Genomic DNA, 22,806 nt, shown 5'->3' with positions numbered 1-22,806 from the left:
CAAATCAAAGTTACAGATGCTGTCTTCCACTAGTGCTTTAAACACTTAAGTCCTGTCAATGATGGATATGGATTAGTGGACACAGTATTAGATGTGACACAGGAACTKGGGTCAGAGATGCCATACGAAATGTCTGTGCTATTAACCAGAGGAATGGTTATACTGCTTACCTCTGTCCTTATAGCTGTAACTGCAGTCAGCAGAAGTGTCAATATTTTCTCTAAAAACAAGTGGCTGAAAGGACTGAAGGGTCAGTTTCAGTACTGTGCTCCCTGCTCTTYCTCTGAAAGTTTGAAATATCCAAAATACAATGTTACAGTTTTGTCTAATCTTACTTTAGTGCACAAACTAAGCCATTTTGTATCTACGAATTACATCTCTTTAAATRAAGATTTTGTAAAATTATCTCCTTCTAACGCCCTTTATAGTGCGAACTATACGAGGAAAACTTCTGTAGGGCATTGCACCATGGACAAATCAAAAGATTAGTAGCTCAAAATGTTAGAAGTGGGATACAAAGCAAGTTTGAAATACATGGCTGGGCATCTAAAAATAACCAGTTAAAGCTTCTGGAAGAAGCCAGTTTAAAAAACTGACTGATGCGGCTTCTGAATGAAACAGTCTGGCAAATACTGAAAAGACARTAGACTGTACATAGTCAACTTGGTCGCAGTAGAAACTGTTTTAGGATGGTCCCTTTTGATATTCTAAGAAATTGTCAGTACCTAAATCTCTTTATTCTGTCCCCAGAATTTGTCTTTAAAAATATGATTATTCTTAATACTGTCTTATAATACATCCTCTGCTGTTAGCTTGTTAACTCAAGACAGGCCGTCTGGTTTACATATTTTATTTACACTTCTTTTCATATTTATTTTTTAAATTAAATAAAAGTACACTAGCAATAATTCTTAAATATTCTAAAATTTAATTTGAAGTAATTTTTAATATTTCACTAAAAGGATAAATTGTGTTCTTTTTGAAGATTGCCTTTCCCTAACATAAAGGTTTATTCACACGTGCTGRTTCTGCCTTTATCATCACCTATGTACCATCAGGTCAATAACAAGTATGAAACTACTGAATAGATAACATCAATCTGATAGAAATAATAGATGGAAATAAGCATTGTATACACCATGTAATCATGGTGAAATTAACTGTTGTTGCTATGTGTTGGTTCAGTTCTGAAATTATTTTTAAAATGGTATATTCTTCTGATAATAAAACTTTCTAACTGAAAAAAAAATAAACCTGTCTCTCTTAGTGTGCCAATGTCTTATCCTTTTGCGCAAAGGAGATAACAGCCTAAAAAAATCAGGGTTCTTTACTTGCAAATACTAACAATATACTTATTTAAAATTGTGAGTTAACTTAGAAAAACAATTAAGGGCATAGTGCATTCTGGAGGCATGCTGTCACCTGSTGCTGCATAATTCCGTGTCTCTGAACTTTGTGCCTTTCCTCAAACACAAGACCTTTGACTGCTTCCATCCAAGGAGCAAGCTTTGATKAGTAAATTAAGGGCATAGCTCCAAGTGAGCAGAACTGGGTTCAGTCCCGACTCTGCTGTGTGGACAACAGCTAAAATGGTCTTAGACAAACCATACATCCCTCCTCTACAGCAGAGATAGGATTTCCTGCCCTGCAAAGTGTGCATGCAACAGGACTGAACAAGGGATAAGCACAAAATCCTGATCATCATCATTATTTAACTGTTACTTCACTCCTGGATTTATTTTGGATACTTCCAAATAATAGCACTCTCCAAGACAATGTTTCTCTCAAGGAGCCTTGACCTAGGCAGGGTAGAGGTTAGTCGGCCCTTGTCTTTGGCCTCCAGATTGGGGAACAATYCTGGCCTGCTTTTACTTAGTATAGATGTAGCTAAAAAAGCTAGGCTCAATAAATGYTTATAAACATTATAGAAGACTTATYTAAAATGTTTGTTAGACATATTTCTATAAATATTCTTTTAATGTGTGTAGAAAATAGTTTACTATTTGCATCTGCTAGTAGGAGGTGTGCGACAGCCGCTCAGAACTGTATGGAGGAGGGGGGAAGCCTTGTCACATGTTCACAGTTGGAATATGAGGGGATAACAGTTTGTGTAGGAAGACTGCAAAGCACACATGGAAGTTGAAGAAGCACTGTGTCTTTTGTACCAGGAGAAACAGAGACGGAGTGAGGTTGTGAGCACAATCTGATCAAGTAAACCCTATAGTTTCCTGATGCARAAAAGCAGGGCTCTACTCGCTGTCTTGTAATAAAGGGGTTTTTCAAAAGCCATTTATTGTATGCAGTGCTCTTCTACTTTGCATGTTACCTCCCAACTAACTGTCTTTAAAATAGAGACTTGAGAATTGATAGTATTTTCTATATAGCAGAAAGGGACTGGTGAAAGATCTGAGCATTACCATTTGCAAAATTTTACTCATGGTGTAGTGAAGTTGAGTTTAATTGTCTCAATAAAATTCACTTTTTATTTTCCATTGCTATTTGGGGCTTTTAAAGAAGAGGCTAGTTGCATTACTCCTTTTTTTTGGAAAAAAAAAAAAAAAAGACTTTCCATCTGAAAAATTCCCTTTGAACTTTTTTTTTCCAAGTGAGTGAGCTTTTTAAGAACTTAGTAATTACTAATGTTTCAGTGCTAGGGAATTTAAATTCAGGTTTTTAGCAAGTCCCAATCTGCATTATTAAAATCCTGCTTTATATTTTTAAAATGTTCCTTGTGACTCCATGGTGCCTCCGCAGACTTTCTTTCTGTGATGTTTTTGTAGAGTGATGACAGAGAGACAGATACGGCATCAGAAAGCAGTTACTCCTTTGGCAGAATCAAGAAGAGTCCCAGCTCTCTAACCAATCTTAGCGGCTCTTCTGGCATGGCCTCCTTATCCTCTGTATGTAAACCAAAGCCTTGTTATAATGGTACTTYGCTTACACTAATCTTTTCAGCAGTGTTCCACCTGCTTTCTCATTCCTTTTATCTTTCCTTCCTTGGCATCTTTGTCTCCTTCCTTCCTTCTATCTGCCACATGAATCCTTGCATGGAGTTCTTAAAAAACAAAWCAAAAATCAAAATGTCCAAAGCCACTTCTATGGTATATAAATGGAACCAATTGTTTCTACTTTTCTTAAAGTGTTAGATTATTAGTCCCTCTTAAGAAGTATTGGATAGATCATATTTCATGTTTACTATAGTCATATACTGGAGCYTGTTCAGGACTCCCCTGTGCAGTGGACTCTAGAAAAACTGAACAAAAAGATGGCTTTTACCCTGAGAGCTCAAAATGAGGGACAACGTACACAAAGCAGATGTTAAGAAATGGAGCAAGAGAAAAAAGGAGTAAGTGAAAGAAGGAGACAGTACTGGTATGGGATGGTGATTAAGTCAGTGACTGGTCAACCAAAAATCATTAGCTTGTGAGCTTTATGGGAAAAGAAAAATTTGGAGGAAGGATAATGATGTTTAAAAAAAAATGTATGCCCTTCTTTTTCACTCCATCTAGGATTTGATTTTCAAATATACTTTATTTAGGCACCTAATGCAATCTTATAAAGACTTTATTCCTAATTTTTTTGTTGTTATTTTCAGAAGGCTTGTCCCCTTAAGTCTAGACTTTAAGTCTAGGTTCTGCTTTCTCTGAGCAAGATCAGCTGAAGAGATACTTAAAATGTCTGATCACAGGCAGTCACCAGTTGTGGAGCATCCTGTAATTTTCCTTCTATCTTAATGTCATRAACACGTTCACATTTTTATAGCAAGTTTGGCCTAACACCTTTAAGACTTACAAATAATATCCTTTGTTAATCTGCTTACTGAGCAGCTTTTATCAGTCTCCCTTACGTTTCTTAATTTCATCTTAAAAGGACACAGCTGATTTCTTTACTGTCTGAATTCTGAGCAGAACTTCTACCTTGATCTTGAAGTATCTGGCCAAATTCAAAACCTTAGAAATTTTTTCCTCCTGTTGTATGATACAGGTGAGCGGAAGTCTAATGAGCATCTACAGTGGAGATTTTGGCAATGTTGATGTGAAGGGAAACATTCAGTTTGCTATTGATTATGTAGAACAGCTGAATGAGCTCCACATTTTTATTTGCCAGTGTAAAGACTTGGCAGTGGCAGATGTTAAGCAACAGCGTTCAGACCCGTAAGTAYAACTAGACTATATGTGTTTTTCCCGATGAAAGTTTCTTATAAATGAAGAAATGGATTTTTTTCAGTCACTACCACTTGTTGGATTAAACAACCAAATAAATGAACAAAGAGGCTATAACATGCTTTCCATAGTTGTTGTCCCCCCGACATAAATGTAGAATTGCCACTGTAATTAGTGCATATATTACCTTTAGAAGGTCAAAYTTTTAAGAATATGAAACTCTACTTTTAGGTTTTAAATTTAACTTTCTATATGGTAAATCTTGCTTTGAAATGTGTCCAGTAGAATAATAGCCTATAAATGTTAAAACTAGGCATACTGTATTTAAACACTGTGCATTTSCATGGGTTGAGGAGACATTCCAAGAGATTCACCTGGCAGAGAAAAGTTATGCTCCACTTTGGAAAAATAAGAATTATTTTTATAATTTTTAATCCATTTCTTCCATTTCTTAAATGGCACAAGCTGAACAACATAATAACTAGTTGAATGGATTTAGTTTACTTTATAAAACCATTGTATTTTATTTTTCACTGAGTTGTGTATTTGGACGKGGAAGTTGGAAGGGTATATTCTTAATATTTTTACCAGTCTGTTTAAATTTTAGGTATGTAAAGACTTACCTGCTTCCAGAAAAATACAAGCTGGGCAAACGGAAGACCTCTGTGAAAAAGAAAACTTTCAATCCAGTCTATAATGAAATACTGCGGGTATTTATCAAACTATTACTAGAAAAAAACCTAGGTRATATGCATGAAATATTAAGAACTTTAACTTTTCAGTGCAAGTCCAGATGCTGTCAAAACACGTCTGTTTATCAGAATGAGATGCATTGCTCCATGAAAGTACCTATTTCCTTCCATCGATAGTAACTATATAGTGTGTTCTGAATAGAATATGGCAATCTTCATTGTTCTGTAATGTTTACAAACAAACCCAAGTATGAAGTTAAAATGTTTGAAATAAAGATTAAAACATAAAAAGAGTTTTGTATTGAAATGAAGAAATGATTAGTTGTATAAATCCAGGCATATTTTCTCCAATCTTACCACTTTCAGGCATGGCTTTGATGAAACTCTCACTTGTTTTAATGTTTTGTTTTGTTTTTCTTCCTTTCTCCCTCCTTGCAGTATAAAATTGAGAAGGCTGTCCTAAAGAACCAAAGGCTCAATATCTCTGTCTGGCACAATGATACCTTTGGGAGGAATAGTTTCCTTGGTGAAGTGGAGCTAGATTTAGGAACCTGGGACTGGAATGATAAAATAAACAAACAAATCAACTGGTTTCCGCTTAAGCCAAGGGTACGTTACTAAAGCTGGACTATTTGGTTTGTATTTTTCACCGTATAAGTACGAGACCAAGTGATTGTTTATTAAGGCCTTGTGTTCTATGGTTGCACGTCTTTAAAGTAGGTTTTTTTTTCTTACAATCAGAAATACCTCTTTGGTGAGGGGGTATTACAATTCTRGGGTTTTTATTAGTGTAGTAAGTAGCCGGCTATTTTAAGAGTAATCAGAAATTTCTCAAAGCCTAAGGAGTAGGAATTTCAAGCTACTTTTTGGTTGTCATGTTGCTGCAACAGATGTGTAAAGGCACTTGCTCTCTGAATATACAGCATGTCTAATGAGAATACATGTCCAGTGTAGCACTGTCAACTGCTTAGGCTTGCTTTAAAATCTCTCGCATCCTGTAAACTGAGGCAAGATTGAAGGATAAGAAAACAAGAAAAAAAAATTCTTGTAGAAGTCAAGCTTGTTTCTGTGGGAAAACTTTGCCAAATAAACTCCGAGTGTGAGCTGCAAGGTTTGGGTTTTATAATATATTTATTTATTATTTCAGGCTTCAACAATGGCTCTTGAATTAGAAAACAGAGGGGAGATGAAACTAGCCCTCCAGTACGTCCCACAGCCTGTTGGAGGTATGTGTTACTTCTTTGGGCTTGTCAGCCCTTTGGGAGATTTTAGTCTTTTTTTCTTTYTTCTTTTTAAAAAATAGCATTTTTCAACAAATTCAGCCATCTTTTKTAATGTAAAAGCATAAATTCATCTTGAGAGTTAAGTCAATCTAGTCATTAATTCACTTTAGGATMCAAGGCCATTTTGTCACTTTTATTGTTATTACAGAAGAAATAACCAGTTTTGCAATCCAGTCTCCAAAATGAATTTGGAAAGGCTTGCCCTCAATTTTCATGATAAATTTTYTTCCCAAGTTTGAAAGATTTCTTATTTAGGAGTTTTATTCTCAGTTTTGTTTGCCTTTCATTCACTGTACAAATAGTTTTTACCAAATACTGTATTGGGAGGAAGTATTCAGTACTGCTGTATATTTGCAGTATGTTTTCTTTCTAAGGAAAGAGGATTCCATCCACCGGTGAGGTGCACATCTGGCTGAAGGAGTGCCGTGACCTTCCTCTTCGGAGGGACAACAAGCTCAACTCTTTTATTAAGTGGTAACAACTGGTTAAGATCATAATATGTGGTGGCCTAATAATGCTTTCTAATCYTCCCTTCATATTTTTAAAATTTAAATTAAAGAACACCTGATTACTTTCCATTTTGTATTTTTATTTTATTTTAAGTTCTGCAGGACTTAACTTCAATGCATTAAGGGTATACCACCCATTATAATGTACTGAGAGAATTTCCTTCATAGTCCTTATACTTTCATTTTGTTTCCTCAGCTGCTTAGTTGAATGGCTGGTCAAAACTAAGTGAGATCTTATATCTGCGTTTAGCTACACTTAAGCAAAAAAAGTTATTGCGAGAGTACAGTTTAGCTTAGCAAATCATAGTAGGAGGAGACAGAAATGAGAAGCACATTTGTATTTYTTACTCCTGCCTTTCCACAAACACATTAAAATGTAAAGAGAGAAGAGTAGCAAGATGGTTGGGAGATCTCTGGCAGCAACAGAAAGGTTTCACCATCACTGTTGATGATCCAACAAATAAACTYGCTTGTGTTTCCTCCCCACTTGACTTCATTTCCATAGTTTGAAGCACGTGGATGGGAACATCCTGCCAGTACTTCTTGGAAGGGACTGAAAATGCAATCTTTGACTTATCTCCATGATGCTAAAGCATCTTATCTTCAGTTGCATTATAACTCGCAAAGAGTGTTAATCAGTAGCTTTCTTCTATTCAGTGTTTAATGCAGTCTGTGCTGACCAAGTGTAAACTGACAGTGCTTTCTCTTCTGAAGTACCATTCTTCCAGATACTAGCAGGAAAAGTCGCCAGAAAACAAGAACAGTGTCAAAAACTACAAACCCAGTATTCAACCACACCATGGTCTACGATGGCTTTAGACCGGAAGACTTGAAAGAAGCCTGTGTAGAACTCACGGTCTGGGATCACAACAAGCTAGCCAACCACTTTTTAGGAGGTCTCAGGATAGGTCTTGGAACAGGTACTAGGCTCTTGATAGAGCAATCCTTTCTTTACAAAATACAGTCTGTTTCCTTTTCTTACCTTYCTGTTTCTTCTCTTTTTGCAAAGATCACTGAACAGCYTTGCAGCTATTTATTTACTACAGTTTCATTAATTTATCTRTTCCTCAGCCTGGATCCTGTAATATAAATAGAAGAAGTATTATGATGGTTAGGATGACCGACAAGTTAGAAGAGATCTTAGAAATAAACCTGTGTTTGTCCATTCATAGTACCTGGTACCCCTTGAAGCACAGAGTATGTGWTATGTGCATCTAAAATCTTGACAACCTTTTACAAATTTACACATGCAAAACAGGATACATGATGTAGAGACAATACTGAGTGGAGATAAAAGAACAGATAGAGAATRCCTGATAAAATTTGGAGACATTGAAAGGAATAGAGGAAAGATGAAAAATACCACTACTATAAATGCAAAAAAGCTTTTAGCATAAAAGGCGGTATAAGAAGGTGGATAAATGGAAAGGTTGTATGTGTTCTCAATCATTATAGTTTGTCCCTTTCATTGCCCTCTTTGGTCTGGGGGAGGGATGTGTTTGGAGTCTTTTCAAGCAAATGCGAGGAAAAAATGACTTTTCCCAAAGGAACTTCTTGCTAATGAATCATGCATAACCTAAAATAAAAAACAGGGGAGGAAGTCTCAGACTGAATTTTTAAGTAGCCAACCTTACATTTCAGTATCAAAATCAGTGGCCTATTTTATTTTTAATTCCTCTCAGATATTAAGCCCTTATATATTGTTCCATCTATGCAGAAGATAAGCATCTGACTGAAGCCCAAACCCCTTTATTTGGTACCCTGTCTTACCTTTCTTCTTGGGCTTGTGACAAAATAAGAAAAATAGTAACACACACCAAAAAWAGGAAGAAGATGATGATGTTTCTGTGCAAAATTGTTCTTAATTACATTTTACTTGCTGAAGTGTAAAAATACAGAATTGGATGTTGAAAGTACTAGGCCTTTTTTAGAAGAGAGGCAGATTTGATTATCTGCTCTCGACTTTGAAGCATATTAAGTGATTAAATGTTTCTCTTAACTCTGACATTTTTCTAGGCAAAAGCTATGGAACTACAGTAGATTGGATGGATTCTACTTCAGCTGAAACTGCCCTGTGGGAGAAGATGATGAACKCACCCAACACATGGATAGAAGATACACTACCTCTCAGGATGCTAATGGTTGCAAAATTGACAAAATAAAGCAGCTTTTTAATTGCTAGTACCAAAAAGAAACCTTGGGAATAAAATTAAAGGGAGGAGGGAGAAACTTAACACAGTCGTTCTTTTGATGATGTCTGTTCTCTTGCTGTTCTGTTTTGTGCATGTCACTTCRTGTTTCGAATTAAACTGCTGCCTGCAGATTATTATATAAATTTTGGGAGTTATTTTATTTTTTTTATTTACTGAAAATGAATTTAAGAAAGAATGCACTTACAGAATTTGGTGGTAGAGGTAGCTGTGATATTTGGATGCTTGTATTGCCTAAATGAAGCGCTTCTGATTCCTTGATCTAAATTGCCAGCAGAAAAACAAAGGGCAACTCTTTCTGCACATCACTAGGATTGTGAGGTGTTATTAGTAAGATAGCAGAAGATTGGGGGTTGGTCCATGCTCATTTGTGTGAGTGCACAGCTCTTCAATGCTATGTCAGATCTCTCCAGTATGAACTGCTGGAGAATTCATGAAAAAACAAACCAACCCACCTTTACCTGTWGTTTTACATTTCTAAGATGTGAAAGTACCTTCCATGATGAAAGAAGCATTCTGTGAAGTGGTACTGTTGAGGTTGGGTGTAGAGGACTGTTAATTCCAATGAAGAATCAGAGTCATAAAGAGTCTGATTACATATGTATTAATCACTTTGCTAGTATATTAATCTTACTCTTAAATGCTGAAGACATTGAGGTCAAACGTTTTGTTTAAATGCTACTCCAAAGCATCCAAAAATGCCAGTTTTAATGATGACAAACATGATGGCTATTTATCTTGTAAAACATACTCATTATCTGTACCTGTATCTGTTGGCTTGTTTTTTGGGCAAAAAGTAATTTATCTGTTCTTCAGCGCCACCGTTAGGAGATTGCTGGGATTCTGGTAGTCCTGGTTTAGATAGCTTTGTAGTATATGAAATGGACTGGAATTTGTCACCTGTAGAAATGCATGCCAGTAATGAAAGCTTAAATGCATAAAATGCAAAATGTATTACATTGTTTTGGATTTTTTTGTTTTTTTTAATAAAAGCAGTCTATTAAAGCTACATAGGAATTCGATGCTTAATTAAAACTCAAGTATTTTGTATTAGCAATTCAGTACAGAATATTAAAAAATGAAGAGGAAAAACTTTTAAAATAAATGCACATTTATTTGCTGCAACTGCATAGGTCTAGAAGCTGGTAAAATCCAGTATTTCCTTAGAGCAGAGAGGAAAAASGGAGCAGATCACATCCAACTCAGTTGCTGAACTTAATTATACAAAAGTAAATATATAGACTAACTGATGTTATAAACCATAACCAAGGTGWTCTGGTTGAGATTGGTGGCTGGTACAGACTTCACTTTTCCAGAGGCACCACTCTTTCCGGGTTGGCTATTTAAGAATACAAAAGCCATGTAACTGTTACATCATTTAAGTAAAGATGTATTTTGTTCTGAAGCATAGTACATGTATTATTCTCTATTCATAAAATAGTGATTTTTGTGTATCTGACCAAGAGACACTTTGTATTCACTATTTACATTAATTCAGCTTCACCTGGAAAAGTACTTTGCTGTGAGCATGACCTCCAATTTAATAGGTTAGTATGTGTGTGTTTCTTTGTTTTCCTCCTGTGAAATTTAAATATTTTACTGTCTTAAAATAGCTTTGGACTTTAGAGTTGGGACAGGGTTTGAGGCTCTAGAGTTGCAGGCTAATATCATGTGGTTACTACTACACTAAATATATCAAAACTTAGTTTAAATTTTGAAGTTACCTGAACACAAGCTTTACTTGKGCACCTGTAATTAGTAAGATGACTAAGTAATGACATAGCAGCATTAYGTAGTCATTCAGAAAACCAAGACACTGAACTCAATAACCAAAACAGGTCCTCTAGTACAAAAAATTCAGTCTCTTAAATTTGTTTAATAGCTGTTTACAGGATGTGCAGAAAATAGAGGCTATTTTTGGCCAGTACACAAGGATAGTCATCACATCAACAAATACGAGCCTCCCTTATACTACTTCCAAACGTACAGGGGGTCAGCAGAGGCAGTCACAGCAGTRTCTTTGGAAAGTATACTAGCACTTAACAATAACACTATGTATTTTAAAACTGTATTATTATCACTGTTAGCCTTCAGTAGAGTCTTTATCAAGCTACAGATCTTCAGCAGCTGTGCTTATCATCTTTTTACTGTTTTATGGTGTATTGTAATACACAAGAAAAGTCAAAGCTGTCCTGGTGAGAGGAACTTCATTGTAAGGAGGGGTTACAAACAAAGTGGCATTATCAGTGGAAACTGTATTTTTAACTACAGAGCAGAAAAATTAAAATTCTACCTCCTGCTAAAGGATATTATACTGATTTATTAAAAAACAATTGAAGACAATCATTGGATCTAAATGTGTAAGCCAGCAGAAATTTTATATTGAAAATACCCAACTAAAATGACTGAAAATGTATATTTAACAATATTTATTGTTTTTTTTATATTCCTCTGAACATAGCTTGTGTAATAAATATAGTTCTCCATCAACTTCATAATAATTCCTATCTACTGTGGGATGCTCCAGATTGGTAACAGTTACTCTAATAGAGAAATACAAGTTTGTGCAGCTGACCAAGATAAAGTTTTAGGAAACTAGTTTCTTTTCATTCTCTCTGCAGTCAAAAGGCTTTAGAGACATCCAAAGCCAACATTCTAAAATCACATAGTTAAGATGTAACTAATGCTCACTAAAGTACAGTTCGATAAATTAATAGCACTGCTCTCATTCCAATTCATCTTTATGAAAAAAGCAGTGAAACTCATAGAATGCCATTATATGCATTCATTTCTGCTAAAAAAAAAAAAATGGGAGAAACACAACCATTTCCTCCTTTGCTCATTCATAGCTCTGCTTTCATGCTGTGTATCTGGAAAAAATCCCCATTTCTTTCTCTACCTCCCATTTCTGCAAGTAAGCCTACAAACCTTATTTGGTTTGGTGACCCACATCACTCCCATTTAAGATCCAGTACTGTGCCCTCTTTGGAAAATGATAAGAAGCAAACGAGACAGAGGAATCAGCAAAACCTGGACCTGATTTTCCCCTCCAGCTGCATTTGTTTTTCCCTTCCCCATCATATCTGCCAGACTTTCATTAACCCCTGAATCACATTGTAAGTTTGTTAGGGCAAGGGCCATGTCTTTAGTTTTAGCCTGTAGATATTTAGCACGTTCTGAGATGTGATATCCTCTGCCACACACCATGCAGGCCAAGAGAGGGAAAATCTTTGTATTTCTGGAAATCCTGWTCTTTTTACAGAACCTAGGTTATTTTGAGGGTGTTCACATCATTTGTTTGCTAAAAAACACTCCTAGTTATTACTGTCGCTGTTCTGGGATTGGCCCAGCTCCAGCTGGACMTTTTCCAAGCAGGGCAGATGAAGGCATCAGCTCTGGAGTGCCTGGAGTCATATCACCATGGAGACAGAAACCCCACAGTAGGAGTGGCAACAAACAGAGAAAARAAAACACCTGGTAAGATAACTTTTTTCTCCTCTTAATTCCTTCTCTTTATTAATGTTTCCACTAGACAGCATAAACTGTTTGCCCCCCCCCCCCCATTCTTTCCAACTACTTTGGCAGGAGCCAAAGAAAGTAGGAGCAGCAGCAGAGGACTGCAGGATGGCGTATCTAGAAGTGGTATCCCTACTGAAGGTCACCTCTATGCAGTTCTGCAACTAYAGACTGGCTCCTTGCACTATACCCTCTACTTCACAGGCTTTGCCCTAGCTTGAATTTACTTCTGCTGTATTTTTCATTTTTCCTCTGTACCTTTCTCTAAGATGGCTCTGTTGCATATCCCATTCTACCTCCAGTTAAAACTCAAGATGTTTATAAAAGCTGTTTATCAGCATACTACTTTACATGCTGCCTATTTCTAGGTCTGTAGATCAGGTCTAGACTAACTTTTCATACATCTCGGTAACATGCAGCATTATTAGGCACCAGTACTGATTGAGTATGAGGCTACCATAATATGAATATTTACCCTATCTTCTAGATGAGAAGACAGACTTTTACAATTACRTGCCTAAAATAATCCAGTGAATCCCTGTCAAAACTCAAATTATAAACTATTTTTCCAGGCACCAAGTCTTTATATCACAATGCATTCAATAATTATTAGCATTGTGTAGATCTCTCAATTACAAATCCCTAAGGACAAGGCAAGGCTATCCAGTTATTTTAAATGAGAAATATAACACATCATTAAAACGTGTAAATTGGTTAGAAGACTGACCTCTGAGGGTCAGAAGACAGACCCTCATTGTTTTACTTGCTTTAATAATACTAGGTAGATTGGAGAAAAGAAGGGCAGAGGAAGAGGACTGTTTAGGGAATTATTTACATCACTTACTGGCTTTTTACCTAAGTATAATAGTACTTCTTGTAGCTACAACAGCAGTGCATTGAGAAGGAATAATTACAAAAGCTAGTAACCAACAAATGAATAGGCTTACATAAATAGTAAGCCTATTTTCTTTGCTTTCACATCATCAAGTCTGGCATCCTTCTCGTCAGCCTGCTTAACTCCAAATGCACATGAAGTTGGCAGCTCTGTTTGCAGGGGCCAGGGCTGCGGCAGGACTGAGCACTGGCTGCAGATTGCTGTTGGCTTCAGAACGCCCCGGTCTCCACCGGTGATACAACAACRTTCTAGAGAAACTCTGCTTGTTTAGTGGAGTGCGTTGGGACACAGAGGAGAACCGCTAGGGACAGCTGAGATGCACTGAATGTCAATGGTCAATATAAACTTCTTTTCATCTTTGTGAGAGACAGTTGCTCCGTGGCTGAAGGTAAGAGAGACTCTAGGAGGGYCAGCCCCACAAATGATCCAGAGATGGAGAAAGACACGGAAGACCTGAATAAGGGCCTGTGGAAATTCTGTGGGATCCCTGAAGAGGAGAAGAGTGAGAAAGCTATGCTACGTACACGCATAGAGGAACAGTATCACCTTATCTGCATACTGAAGAGAAGAGCAGATGAYGCACACAAACGCTGCAAAGGCCTGGAGCAGCTCAACATGAAGCTGGAAGAGCTGAGGACTGAGGATGCTGTGAAACTGAAAGCCCAGACCCAACGGATTCAGTGTTTGGAGGAGCGTTTCATGGACCTGGCTGACAACCATGAAAAAATGATCAGCTTCAAGGATGAACATAAGAAACAGAATATGCAACTGTGGGAGGAGAATAAGCGTCTGAGGCAGGAGAATGAAACTCTCTTCAGCCAGAACGTGAGGGAGAAAGAAGCTGAAGTGCTCCAGCTCACTTTCCAAGCAAGAGAGCTCTCTCAGCAGTTAGATTCCTTACAGGAGAAATGTGCTTACGAGAGACGCAGAGCCCAGGAGAGAGAAAAGGAGATGCTAGAAGCTCAGACTCAACAAGCAAGCGCTTACGCCAGGGAAGTTGATTCATTAAAAAAACAGCTGCAATGTCTTCAAGAGAAGCATCAGCAAACCGTTGCACAGGTAGAGCAGGAAGAAAGTCAGCAGAGGGCTCAGGGCAGTGAGTTAGAGGCAAARTTGGAAAGGGCATATCGGGAGAAGGAGGAACTCCTGAACCTGGCCCTGGAGAGGGGCAAAGCTCTGCAAGAGAAACAAAAGGAAATTCAGCAGCTGAGGAAGAAGCTGGAGACTGCAGAGAAAGCTAGGCAGCTAGCAGAAGAGCGCTTTGTGAAAGAAGCAGCAGCAGCAAATGGTGATCTGAAGRTCCAAGAGCTCCAACAGCAGGTAGAAAGCAGCAAACAGGCATATGGCGAACTATGGCTGCAGTTTGATGCTTACAAAAAACACAGTCAGGACTTACTGACTAAAGAAAAAGAGCTGAATGTCAAACTCCGTCATTTTATCCGGTAACTTCATCTTTCTCCTCTGTTCCAGTGTCAGCAGATGCCCTACACCACTGCTTTTTTATTCTTCTTCACTGGGACAATCTAACAGATTTGTATCTATGTACTTAACAAGCTTAAATTCTTCCATTAGGGACTAACCGTTATCTTTTTTTTTTTAAATAGTTTTAAACAAGTAAGATTGCTACACTGTTAAATCCAAACAGGGCTTGCTGGACTAGTCAAAGGGTGTGAGAGGAGGGATTAGTGTGGAAAATCTACAAATACGAGTTTGGTTTGTTATAGTTGGTCCTAACCTATCCTGTATCACAGATTTTCAGTTTTTGCAGTCAAAGATTTTCCCAGACAAACAGAAGAACAAAACCTCAGATTGTTACTCTCCGATTCTCCCTTGAAGTTCAAAAGAGGTTGGGCAATTAACTGGTATCTTTGAGGCTCTGAGAAATTCTACCTTGAAACACCTATGGTATAAATAGCAACTTGCAGTTAATACAAAAAAAGAAAGGGAATAACAAACAAAACCAGGCCAAAACAATAAAATCATACAATTAATTACCTAATGCTCAGACACACTTTTGTAATTTTTCTAGTTGTCTTTGTCTCATTTAAAATTATAGCAGTATTTATATCCCTGTTCTATTCAAAAGAAACTGATGGGTCTTTGGGGTTATTTTGATGGGTTTTTGAAACAGATTTAGGTTCTAGATGTTCTGCCAGTTTATCTGAGCACTAGGTGTTTTCTGTAGAGAAAATAGCAGTAATGCCAGACCAATACCCTATAATCTTGTGCAATTTTCTCAAAAATATTTCCCTTTCTTGCCAACCTAGGGGACTGGGGAGGCTTCCTCCTCTCTCCTGCACTTCCTCCAGCCAGGCAGGAGGTCTTTGGCGGCTGCTGAGTTTCAACTACTGGTCTTACAGCTGCTCCCCAGACTAAGTCCATCAAAAAAAACCCCAAGCAACCAAAAAAAAAAAAAAAGAAAGAAAAAGAAAAAGAAAAGAAAAAGAAAAGGCTGACTGCTGATATCCCACATATAGGCTGTGTTCAGCTCAAGAATTCTCTACATTTTTACCATGGGTGCATATTTGGAGTAACTCAACATTTTAGCTAGTCACTTGGTTACTTGCTGGTCTTAAGCATCTACAAAACAGCTGCTCTGTGTTGCAAACCTCTGCTGCACCCAGTACACGGAGTAGTCAAAATTAGACACCCAGGGGATCTCCCAGCTTGTGATCATTTTCATCTGAAGGACTCGCTGAACCAGACATGGTCCCTAAGTAAGTAGAAGAAAAATTAACAAAAACTTTTGTTTTACTCCTGGCTCTTATACGTGTCATTTAACTCCTATTTTTACGGAGGCACTTTTATATATATACACACATATAGATATTTGGTGGGCATGCTCACCATGCAAGGGGCATAAGGAGATTCACCAATCTCCAGTCAGACCGTGAAAGCAGCGTGGAAATGAGCCCCCCCTCCACGGCCGCCAACGGTCGCCTCAGAGCCGCCAACGGTCGCCTCAGAGCCGTCGCCGCTTTCCCGCGCGCGGGCGCAGTCGCGCGGCGCCCGCTCGGCTCCGCTCCGCTCCCCTCCCGCCCCGTCCTCCTGCTTCCCGACAGGCACCGCGGCAGCGCCGCCGCCGCCTCGCGCCGCCGCCGCCATGCGCCACAGCCTGGCGCAGCTGCCGGCGGCCCCCTCGGGCGGAGCGAGCCCCTCCGGCGCCGCGCGGCCGCTCGCCGGCGAGGGGGATCCGGGCGCGGCGCGGGCTAAACAGCAGCTGCTGCCGCCGCCGCGGCGGGAGGAGACGGATCCGGATCCGGAGGCGGCGGCCGGGGGCCCGCCGGCGGCGTGGGAGCAGGAGGACTGGTTCCCGGGGCTGGAGCTGGGCGACCTGCTGGAGGCCGCGCGGCCGGACTGGGACCTGGACGCCGAGCTGAGCGGCTGCTTCTGCGGCGAGCCGGAGGCGCGGCCGGCGGCGGCCGGGCGGAGGAGCGGCGGGGCGGGGAGCCGGCTGAAGGCGGCGGCGGCGGCGCGGCTGAACCGGCTGAAGAAGAAGCAGTACGTGCTGGGGCTGGAGAGCCGCCTCCAGGGCCTGGCCGCCGAGAACCGGCAGCTGCGGGACCGCAACCGCGGCCTGAGCCGCCGCCTGCGGGAGCTGGAGCGGGAGAGCAGCTACCTGCGGGCCGTGCTGGCTAACCAGAGCGCCCTGGGGCAGCTCCTGGGCCGCCTGGCCGGGGTCCGCGCCGGCGGGCTGCAGCTCGGCACCAGCCTCTTCAGGGAGGCGGCCGGCCCCCGCCGCCCCCCGCAGCAGCACCGCCAGCACCACCCGCACCCGCAGCCCGGCGGCGAGAGCGGCGACCACGACTACGCCCTGCCCAGCTCCCGGCCTCCGAGGCTGGAGGAGGCGGCGGGGGAGCCGCAGGAGGAGTGGGCGGCCGCCGGCGGGATCTGCCTGCACGTGGAGCGGGACCGGGTGTCGGTGGAGTTCTGCTCCGCTTGCGCACGGCGCGCCGCCGCCACCTGCAAAATGTAGGGTCCAGTAGCCGGCTGCAAGTAACTCGCGGGGTGCTCGGCCCTGGGGGCCTCGCGGCGTGGCGGAGGAAGCAGGCGATGGTGCGGAGGCAGAAAAAGAAAAATAAAAAAAAAGAAAAAAGTACAGTGGTGACGGGGTGGTACCGGGGGAGATGCAGAGCAGGGAGCCTGGTGCTTAAGCAGTCAGGGTACCAAAACAAAAATTAAATATCTTCATCGGCATATTGGGAGCCAGATGGCAGCCTTGGTTAAAGGTCACGTAAATCTGGTGCGCGGACAGTAGTGGTCTGAGTCTGCTTGGCCTAAGAATCGTGCAGAGCTGCGTACGGCCATGTGCTGACCGTCGTGCGGATCGACGCGTGTGTATACATGCGGCGGTGCCTCCGGAGCCCCGTTTGCAGCACTTGGGCGAAAAGCTCATGCCGGCCTGATGCATGAAGGTTGCTCAGTTCCACTTCACGGTTGCTAGTAAAAATAACGCTGTCTACCCAGTCTTGAGTTAGATAATGTCTAGCCTACTTATCCTGAGGAGCCGAAAATGCTTGCTTAGAAAACCAAACCAACCCAAAACTTCCTTAAGATGTCGTCACTGGACAGACTTGAGAAAATAGTAATGATCGGCAAAGGAAAGCATGCATATAAAATTGTAATGCATCTCAGTTATACATTACTATTAAAACCTCTCTGACAGTTTCTCTTTTAGGTGCTTGCCCTGCCAGGCTCCGTTGTGTAGGGGTTAAAGAACAGTCGTTTTCCACCTCGCAACCTGGTAAGGATCAATATATTCCCATAATGCAGTAACAGAAAGCTTGCTTTGCTTATTCCAGTCTCCTGGTGACTGGTTCAGGAAATGGTTTTTCTAGTCCTTGGACTATTTGGCCTACTCTGCCAAAATGTTTCTAGCTCTGGATGATAACTAAGTGAAAATTACAATCGCATCATTCTAATTAGCTGTTTTCCTCTTCTCCWTTTGTAATATGAACATAGTAGCTAATATATCGGCTATGTTTTGAATTACGAAATAAATGCTAATGCCATTTGAAATGGAAATTTGCTATTTTATATCTGATGAGGCGAAAGGTAGTAAGTGCAATGTGATGCTTGCAGTCTTTTATCATTGGGGAAGTTCCCAAAAGTATAAATAAATTGCTTTTTAAATGAGAAAAAAAAAAGAATTTGTGACCTACTGGTATAAATACTACATCTAGTATTAGGAATGCACAGTATCTTTTAAAATCCTTTTCTAGCTTGTTTTAATTCATGCTGCAGAACTTTGCYTGATTTAACAAAACCTAAATAACGGTTACATCTGTACAGTGGAATCCTAGTGTAGAAGTGTCTCTTTTTTTTGCATGGAACTCTAATGAGAATTGCGGTTTGAAGAATGCAGTGCATCGGAGTAACTCATTACTTTAGCTTACTATGAGTAATCTCTATGCCCATGCACACTGAAATTACTATGTTACTTCAAAATAGCTTTAAATTTTAAAGATATTGCATGTATATGCATGTGCTTAATTTTACTGTAGAGATCTTAAATTTGCCTCTTACAGTATCCAGAAATCTATGACTTTATATAATTAAGCACAACTTGGCGATAAACAAATATGTATCTTGAGATTAATGATTTGAAAAATGCTTGATAATTAACTGAGATAGGAGGAAAAATAATTTGATAAACAGTAGTGCGTGTTTTCTTGTACTAGTCAGTGTTTTTATCCATCATGAAAGATGAGTGGGTTGTCTTTTTCAGTTGTATTATAATGTTTAAGTTGTTTATATGTATGTCAGCTGGGGGAAGAAGGACTGTGAAAATAATATGTAAAGTGAGGTTTCACAAAGAATAGATTTATTTAAAACAGTTTTGTTTCTTAACTTCTTTAAAAAATACTGCATTTAATGTTACTGAAATCTTATTTCTTAGAGCCTTAAATCTTGTGTTTAAGGCTAAGTAGAAGGGGAAGCATTTTCCCCCAGTATTTTGCTTTATTGGTACTAGACCCGTAGAAATGTACACCAATAGAAGATGAGTTTGATTTTTCTTTGTGAAACATCACTGTTTGATAAAGTATATGTGTATTTAGCATCCTTGTTTTTCTTTATGCTAAAGTGGATTCAGCTGTGTTGGGGCAGAAGAGACGGGACCAGCTGCTGGCCACATTTCCTGCTTTATTTTAAAAGGTAGTATAAGAAATGAGAATAAAGAGGTAACAGGGCTTTTACTGTCTTTGCTCTTTCAAAAATTTTTAAAAAAAGTTGAATGCTGAGATCATTTAATGTCGTCCAGGATGTTTTTTTTTTCAAAAGACAGTATCCTATCAAACAGGTTTTTCTGCAGTGTATTCAGAATTCTGTCAGTTCACAGAGTACAGTGCCAGCACAGAAGAGAGTTGGTGGGATGTACGTTATGTAACACCTCTGTGGCATCAACAGGACTTAAAGTTTCAGTCTCAGATTGTGTAACCCTGCTGTAATTGATGGGTTGTACAAATGCCACATGAATCGGAGTTAACTATCAAGACCGGTACTAACTGATATGCAAAATGGAAATAATGGAGCTGGACTGAGCTTGGTTGAATCAACCTAGCTCAGACTTAGCAAGCATGCTTTATTTATAAAGTTTAACATGCTTGATTAAAAGACAAACAGTAATGTAACATGTATGGGATGTTACAATAACATTTTTATGGTTACTTCAGAGTAGAAGTGTATTTTAACTTAAATATGCATTCTTTTCTTTTGTATCACTGCTAAGTGACGGGAGTCAGAGACTCAGTTTTGGTCTCTCTTAGGAACCTGCACATCACTTAGTCATAAAACTATCTACGAGCTGTGTCTGAGAGTAGCTGATTTTATGACATGAAAATTAGGTATACTGGTACAAGAAGGTCGAGACCTGATAAAGTAAGTGGCTGCAGGCATTTTTAGTGCCTACTGAATCATTTAAACCAAATAGAGGAGAGGAAGTTATTGGAAATGCTAACCAACTGTACTATTTGTATAGCGTATTATTAATGTAGCTTTTTGAAGTGGAAGCCTTGAAATGATACAACTTAATACTTGAAAAAATATTGTAATTGTTTCTTTGTAATTATGTGCCATCCAGATAAGAATACAGTATCGAAATAAAATCAGACTTGTTGATCTTTCAGTTTATGGGCTCAAATATTTTTTCATCTTTTTCTTATTGATGCCTGCCTTTGATGAAGTGGTTCATTGCACAAAATGGGAATCAGAAAGGGAAAAATGCTCTTACTGCTATCTGTGTGGGTCATACATTGGAAAACAAGACAAAATGGAGCAGGGTACCCAGGAGAAACCACGTTTTTACTCATCTTTCAAATTAACTTTTGTGGTGAGCATTAAAAAAAAAAATCATTCCTTGAACTGGATGGAGTTGCGCTTCTCAGAGTATCACCATTCTTTTTATTTTACATTGGCTTCTCTCTTTTAATGTTTTATTAATGTAGATGTATTTGATCAATAAACCATGGAAGAGTAGAGTTTCTCTGTAACTAGTTCCATGTTTTATTGGCATCTTCCTCCTTTCTGTTCCATTCCTAGGTTCCTAATATTGATGCCTAGCTAATAGTTAAACCATACTCTTTCATTAGATTTTTTTTCCACAGTAAACAACAGGGATGGCTGTAACAAAAGGTTTGAGGGTTCTGAAGGGACATAGCATTTTTAACATTCCAGAGTGAGCAATATGATGCTGTCTTAATTTTCTGTGAAAGTCTCAAATGCTTTTTTTTTTTTTGTAGATAGCAGAGTTTAAAATAGCTTGCTAGTTGTCCTTCTGAAATCAAGTATTCCAATAAAAGTAGTCTGTAGCTTAAAAAAAATCAGCTAGAAGAACGCTTAAAAATTTAATGTTCAAAGGACAGTTCAAAGGAATACTGGCAGGTTCTCCTTCTTGGCTTCCAGTTGTAGAGAATACCCTGCTAGAGCATCAGAATTTGTTTATTAAATTAAACATATCACAGAACCAAAAACTGTGTTAAACTGCATGGCTACACTATTTTATTTTCCAGTATTTCTCCACTCTGACTTGAAGACTTCTTAGTAGCTAGGAAAAAAAAATCATTCTCAGTACTCCATTAGTTGTTTAAAGTTTGATTCTGGTACGGTGAATCTTAGTAGCATGGTAAATTAACTTTTCTCTCTCTCTTCTTGAAACAGTAGCAGCATCTTGGGGCAGGGAAGGAACAGTGTTTCTGCAATTTCTAACTGCCTGGAGAGATGGTATCAAACTAAACGTGGGGAACATTTCACAAAATTTGGCATCTGTTAGCACTTCTGAGTTACCAGATTTCTGATGTTAATTGACAAAAACAGAGTCAGTTTTCCCTGTGAAACACTGAAAGCTTTTGTAAAACACAAAGGACTTTTGTAAAATCTAGTTTTTAAAAATAATATGTTCTCCAAAGTTTGTAGTTAAAGAGAATTTTCTGCTAGAATCAACAATACTCCATTTATAATGCTACATTTGTTGTTAGGCTCTAAAAGCCTCAAGTATATTTATTAAGTATGATAGACATTCAAATAGGCTCTGTGTTTAAAGAAAACTTTTATACAACTGCACATAGATTAAAGCTGATTTTAGAGATTTTTCACTCAGTTTAAATGAAATATGAGATGAAGATTTGGTTAGGTAATTTTGCCTTTACTTTGTGGCAGGAGCATGCCAGGAGTGGGACTTGAGGGGGAGAAAAAACAGCAGGGAGTCATGCAGGGGACTTGTAAGAATGTGTTTTTCTTTATTATGATGTGCAGAGGCACCTGCTCTGTAATAGATCGTAATGTTGAGATTAATGACCAAAACAGGCAATAGACGACAGAACTGGTGCTTTTCAAAGTATGTCCTGATTCTTAACTACAGCCAGTCTCGGCATCCTTTTGGAAGTAGTTCAGACTTCTAGTAGTCAAAGTCCGTCACTATAGTTTATATGCTAGACACATGCATTCTTCTAAGAATGCAGTAAAAGCCATTACTAGTCTGTGACTAGTTTATTTCTGCTATAATGGTAGAAGATACAACAGATTTGTTCTAACCCAGAGTTTTTTCAAACAGGGAGGCAGTGTTTGTGATGAGTTTGTTAAGAGTTGGCAGGAAAGAGTTTACCAAGAACTGGTAAAAGCTTCTTTGGAGTTGTAAAACAAAGTATGTTGTATCCAGTCCGTGAAATTGAGGTGGAAACATACTACTTCAACTCTTTGAAAGCACTGCTTCATATACATGCATACTAGGAGTTACTGACAGCATCTTGCCCCTCTGATGAGTTTTTAAAGACTTTCAGTCCTTTTTCTTTCACTTAGTTTTGAGTTTGTTGTTTTAAGTGGAAGTACACAGGGAGTAAATTGAAATGTTTCCTTTAAAAAAAATTTTTTGGGGGGACTTGATTTTAAGCTCCTTACCTAAGGATTGTAGCTGGCCTGTGCCACTGTGCCATGACCTAAAATATGAACACTTAAAAAAAAACAATCAACAAAAAAAACCAAAAACAAACAAACAAACAAACAAAAAAAAACAAAAAACAACAACAAAAAAAAAACTTGCAGC

General features: G+C 39.1%; 3 protein-coding genes across 6 annotated transcripts in view; all 3 read left to right on the top strand.

Moving 5' to 3' along the window:
* LOC146595170 (synaptotagmin-like protein 2) overlaps positions 1 to 9,866 on the top strand; it is a 60,188-nt gene extending 50,322 nt beyond the window's left edge. For all 3 annotated transcript variants that reach the window (XM_085306244.1, XM_085306243.1, XM_085306245.1), the window contains 8 exons: positions 2,781 to 2,900; positions 3,985 to 4,154; positions 4,771 to 4,873; positions 5,294 to 5,464; positions 6,003 to 6,081; positions 6,513 to 6,612; positions 7,362 to 7,567; positions 8,664 to 9,866. In XM_085306244.1, coding sequence (XP_085162370.1) covers positions 2,781 to 2,900; positions 3,985 to 4,154; positions 4,771 to 4,873; positions 5,294 to 5,464; positions 6,003 to 6,081; positions 6,513 to 6,612; positions 7,362 to 7,567; positions 8,664 to 8,809 — 1,095 coding nt within the window. In that variant the 3' untranslated portion in view covers positions 8,810 to 9,866. The remainder of the gene's footprint in view (positions 1 to 2,780; positions 2,901 to 3,984; positions 4,155 to 4,770; positions 4,874 to 5,293; positions 5,465 to 6,002; positions 6,082 to 6,512; positions 6,613 to 7,361; positions 7,568 to 8,663) is intronic.
* Positions 9,867 to 12,277: 2,411 nt separating this feature from the next.
* Positions 12,278 to 14,737, top strand: CCDC89 (coiled-coil domain containing 89). Its single transcript, XM_085306236.1, has 2 exons — positions 12,278 to 12,297; positions 13,640 to 14,737. Exons 1-2 carry the CDS (start codon positions 12,278 to 12,280, stop codon positions 14,712 to 14,714), a joined length of 1,095 nt encoding a protein of 364 aa, XP_085162362.1. The 3' UTR covers positions 14,715 to 14,737.
* Positions 14,738 to 16,359: 1,622 nt separating this feature from the next.
* CREBZF (CREB/ATF bZIP transcription factor) lies at positions 16,360 to 20,394 on the top strand. Of its 2 annotated transcripts, XM_085306239.1 has the most exons (3): positions 16,360 to 17,240; positions 17,935 to 18,012; positions 19,354 to 20,394. In XM_085306239.1, exons 1-2 carry the CDS (start codon positions 16,372 to 16,374, stop codon positions 17,981 to 17,983), a joined length of 918 nt encoding a protein of 305 aa, XP_085162365.1. In that variant the 5' UTR covers positions 16,360 to 16,371; the 3' UTR covers positions 17,984 to 18,012; positions 19,354 to 20,394. The 2 variants fall into 2 exon arrangements, with proteins under 2 accessions (XP_085162365.1, XP_085162363.1); XM_085306237.1 differs by having other exon boundaries at positions 17,935 to 20,394.
* Positions 20,395 to 22,806: the final 2,412 nt, after the last annotated feature.

The sequence above is a fragment of the Rhea americana genome, unplaced genomic scaffold (assembly GCF_003343005.1).
Source record: "Rhea americana isolate MKP2758 unplaced genomic scaffold, rheAme1 scaffold_235, whole genome shotgun sequence".
NCBI lineage: Eukaryota > Metazoa > Chordata > Aves > Rheiformes > Rheidae > Rhea > Rhea americana.
This window is presented reverse-complemented; position numbering and strand designations above follow the sequence as displayed.

What these genes read in the sequence shown, in the direction of transcription:
- CREBZF (XM_085306239.1), top strand. Translation starts at nt 16,372, where the DNA reads ATGCGCCACAGCCTGGCGCAGCTGCCGGCGGCCCCCTCGGGCGGAGCG. An exon ending in GCCGCCGCCACCTGCAAAAT is followed by an intron (nt 17,241 to 17,934) that starts GTAGGGTCCAGT and finishes CCTCTCTGACAG; the next exon opens with TTTCTCTTTTAGGTGCTTGC.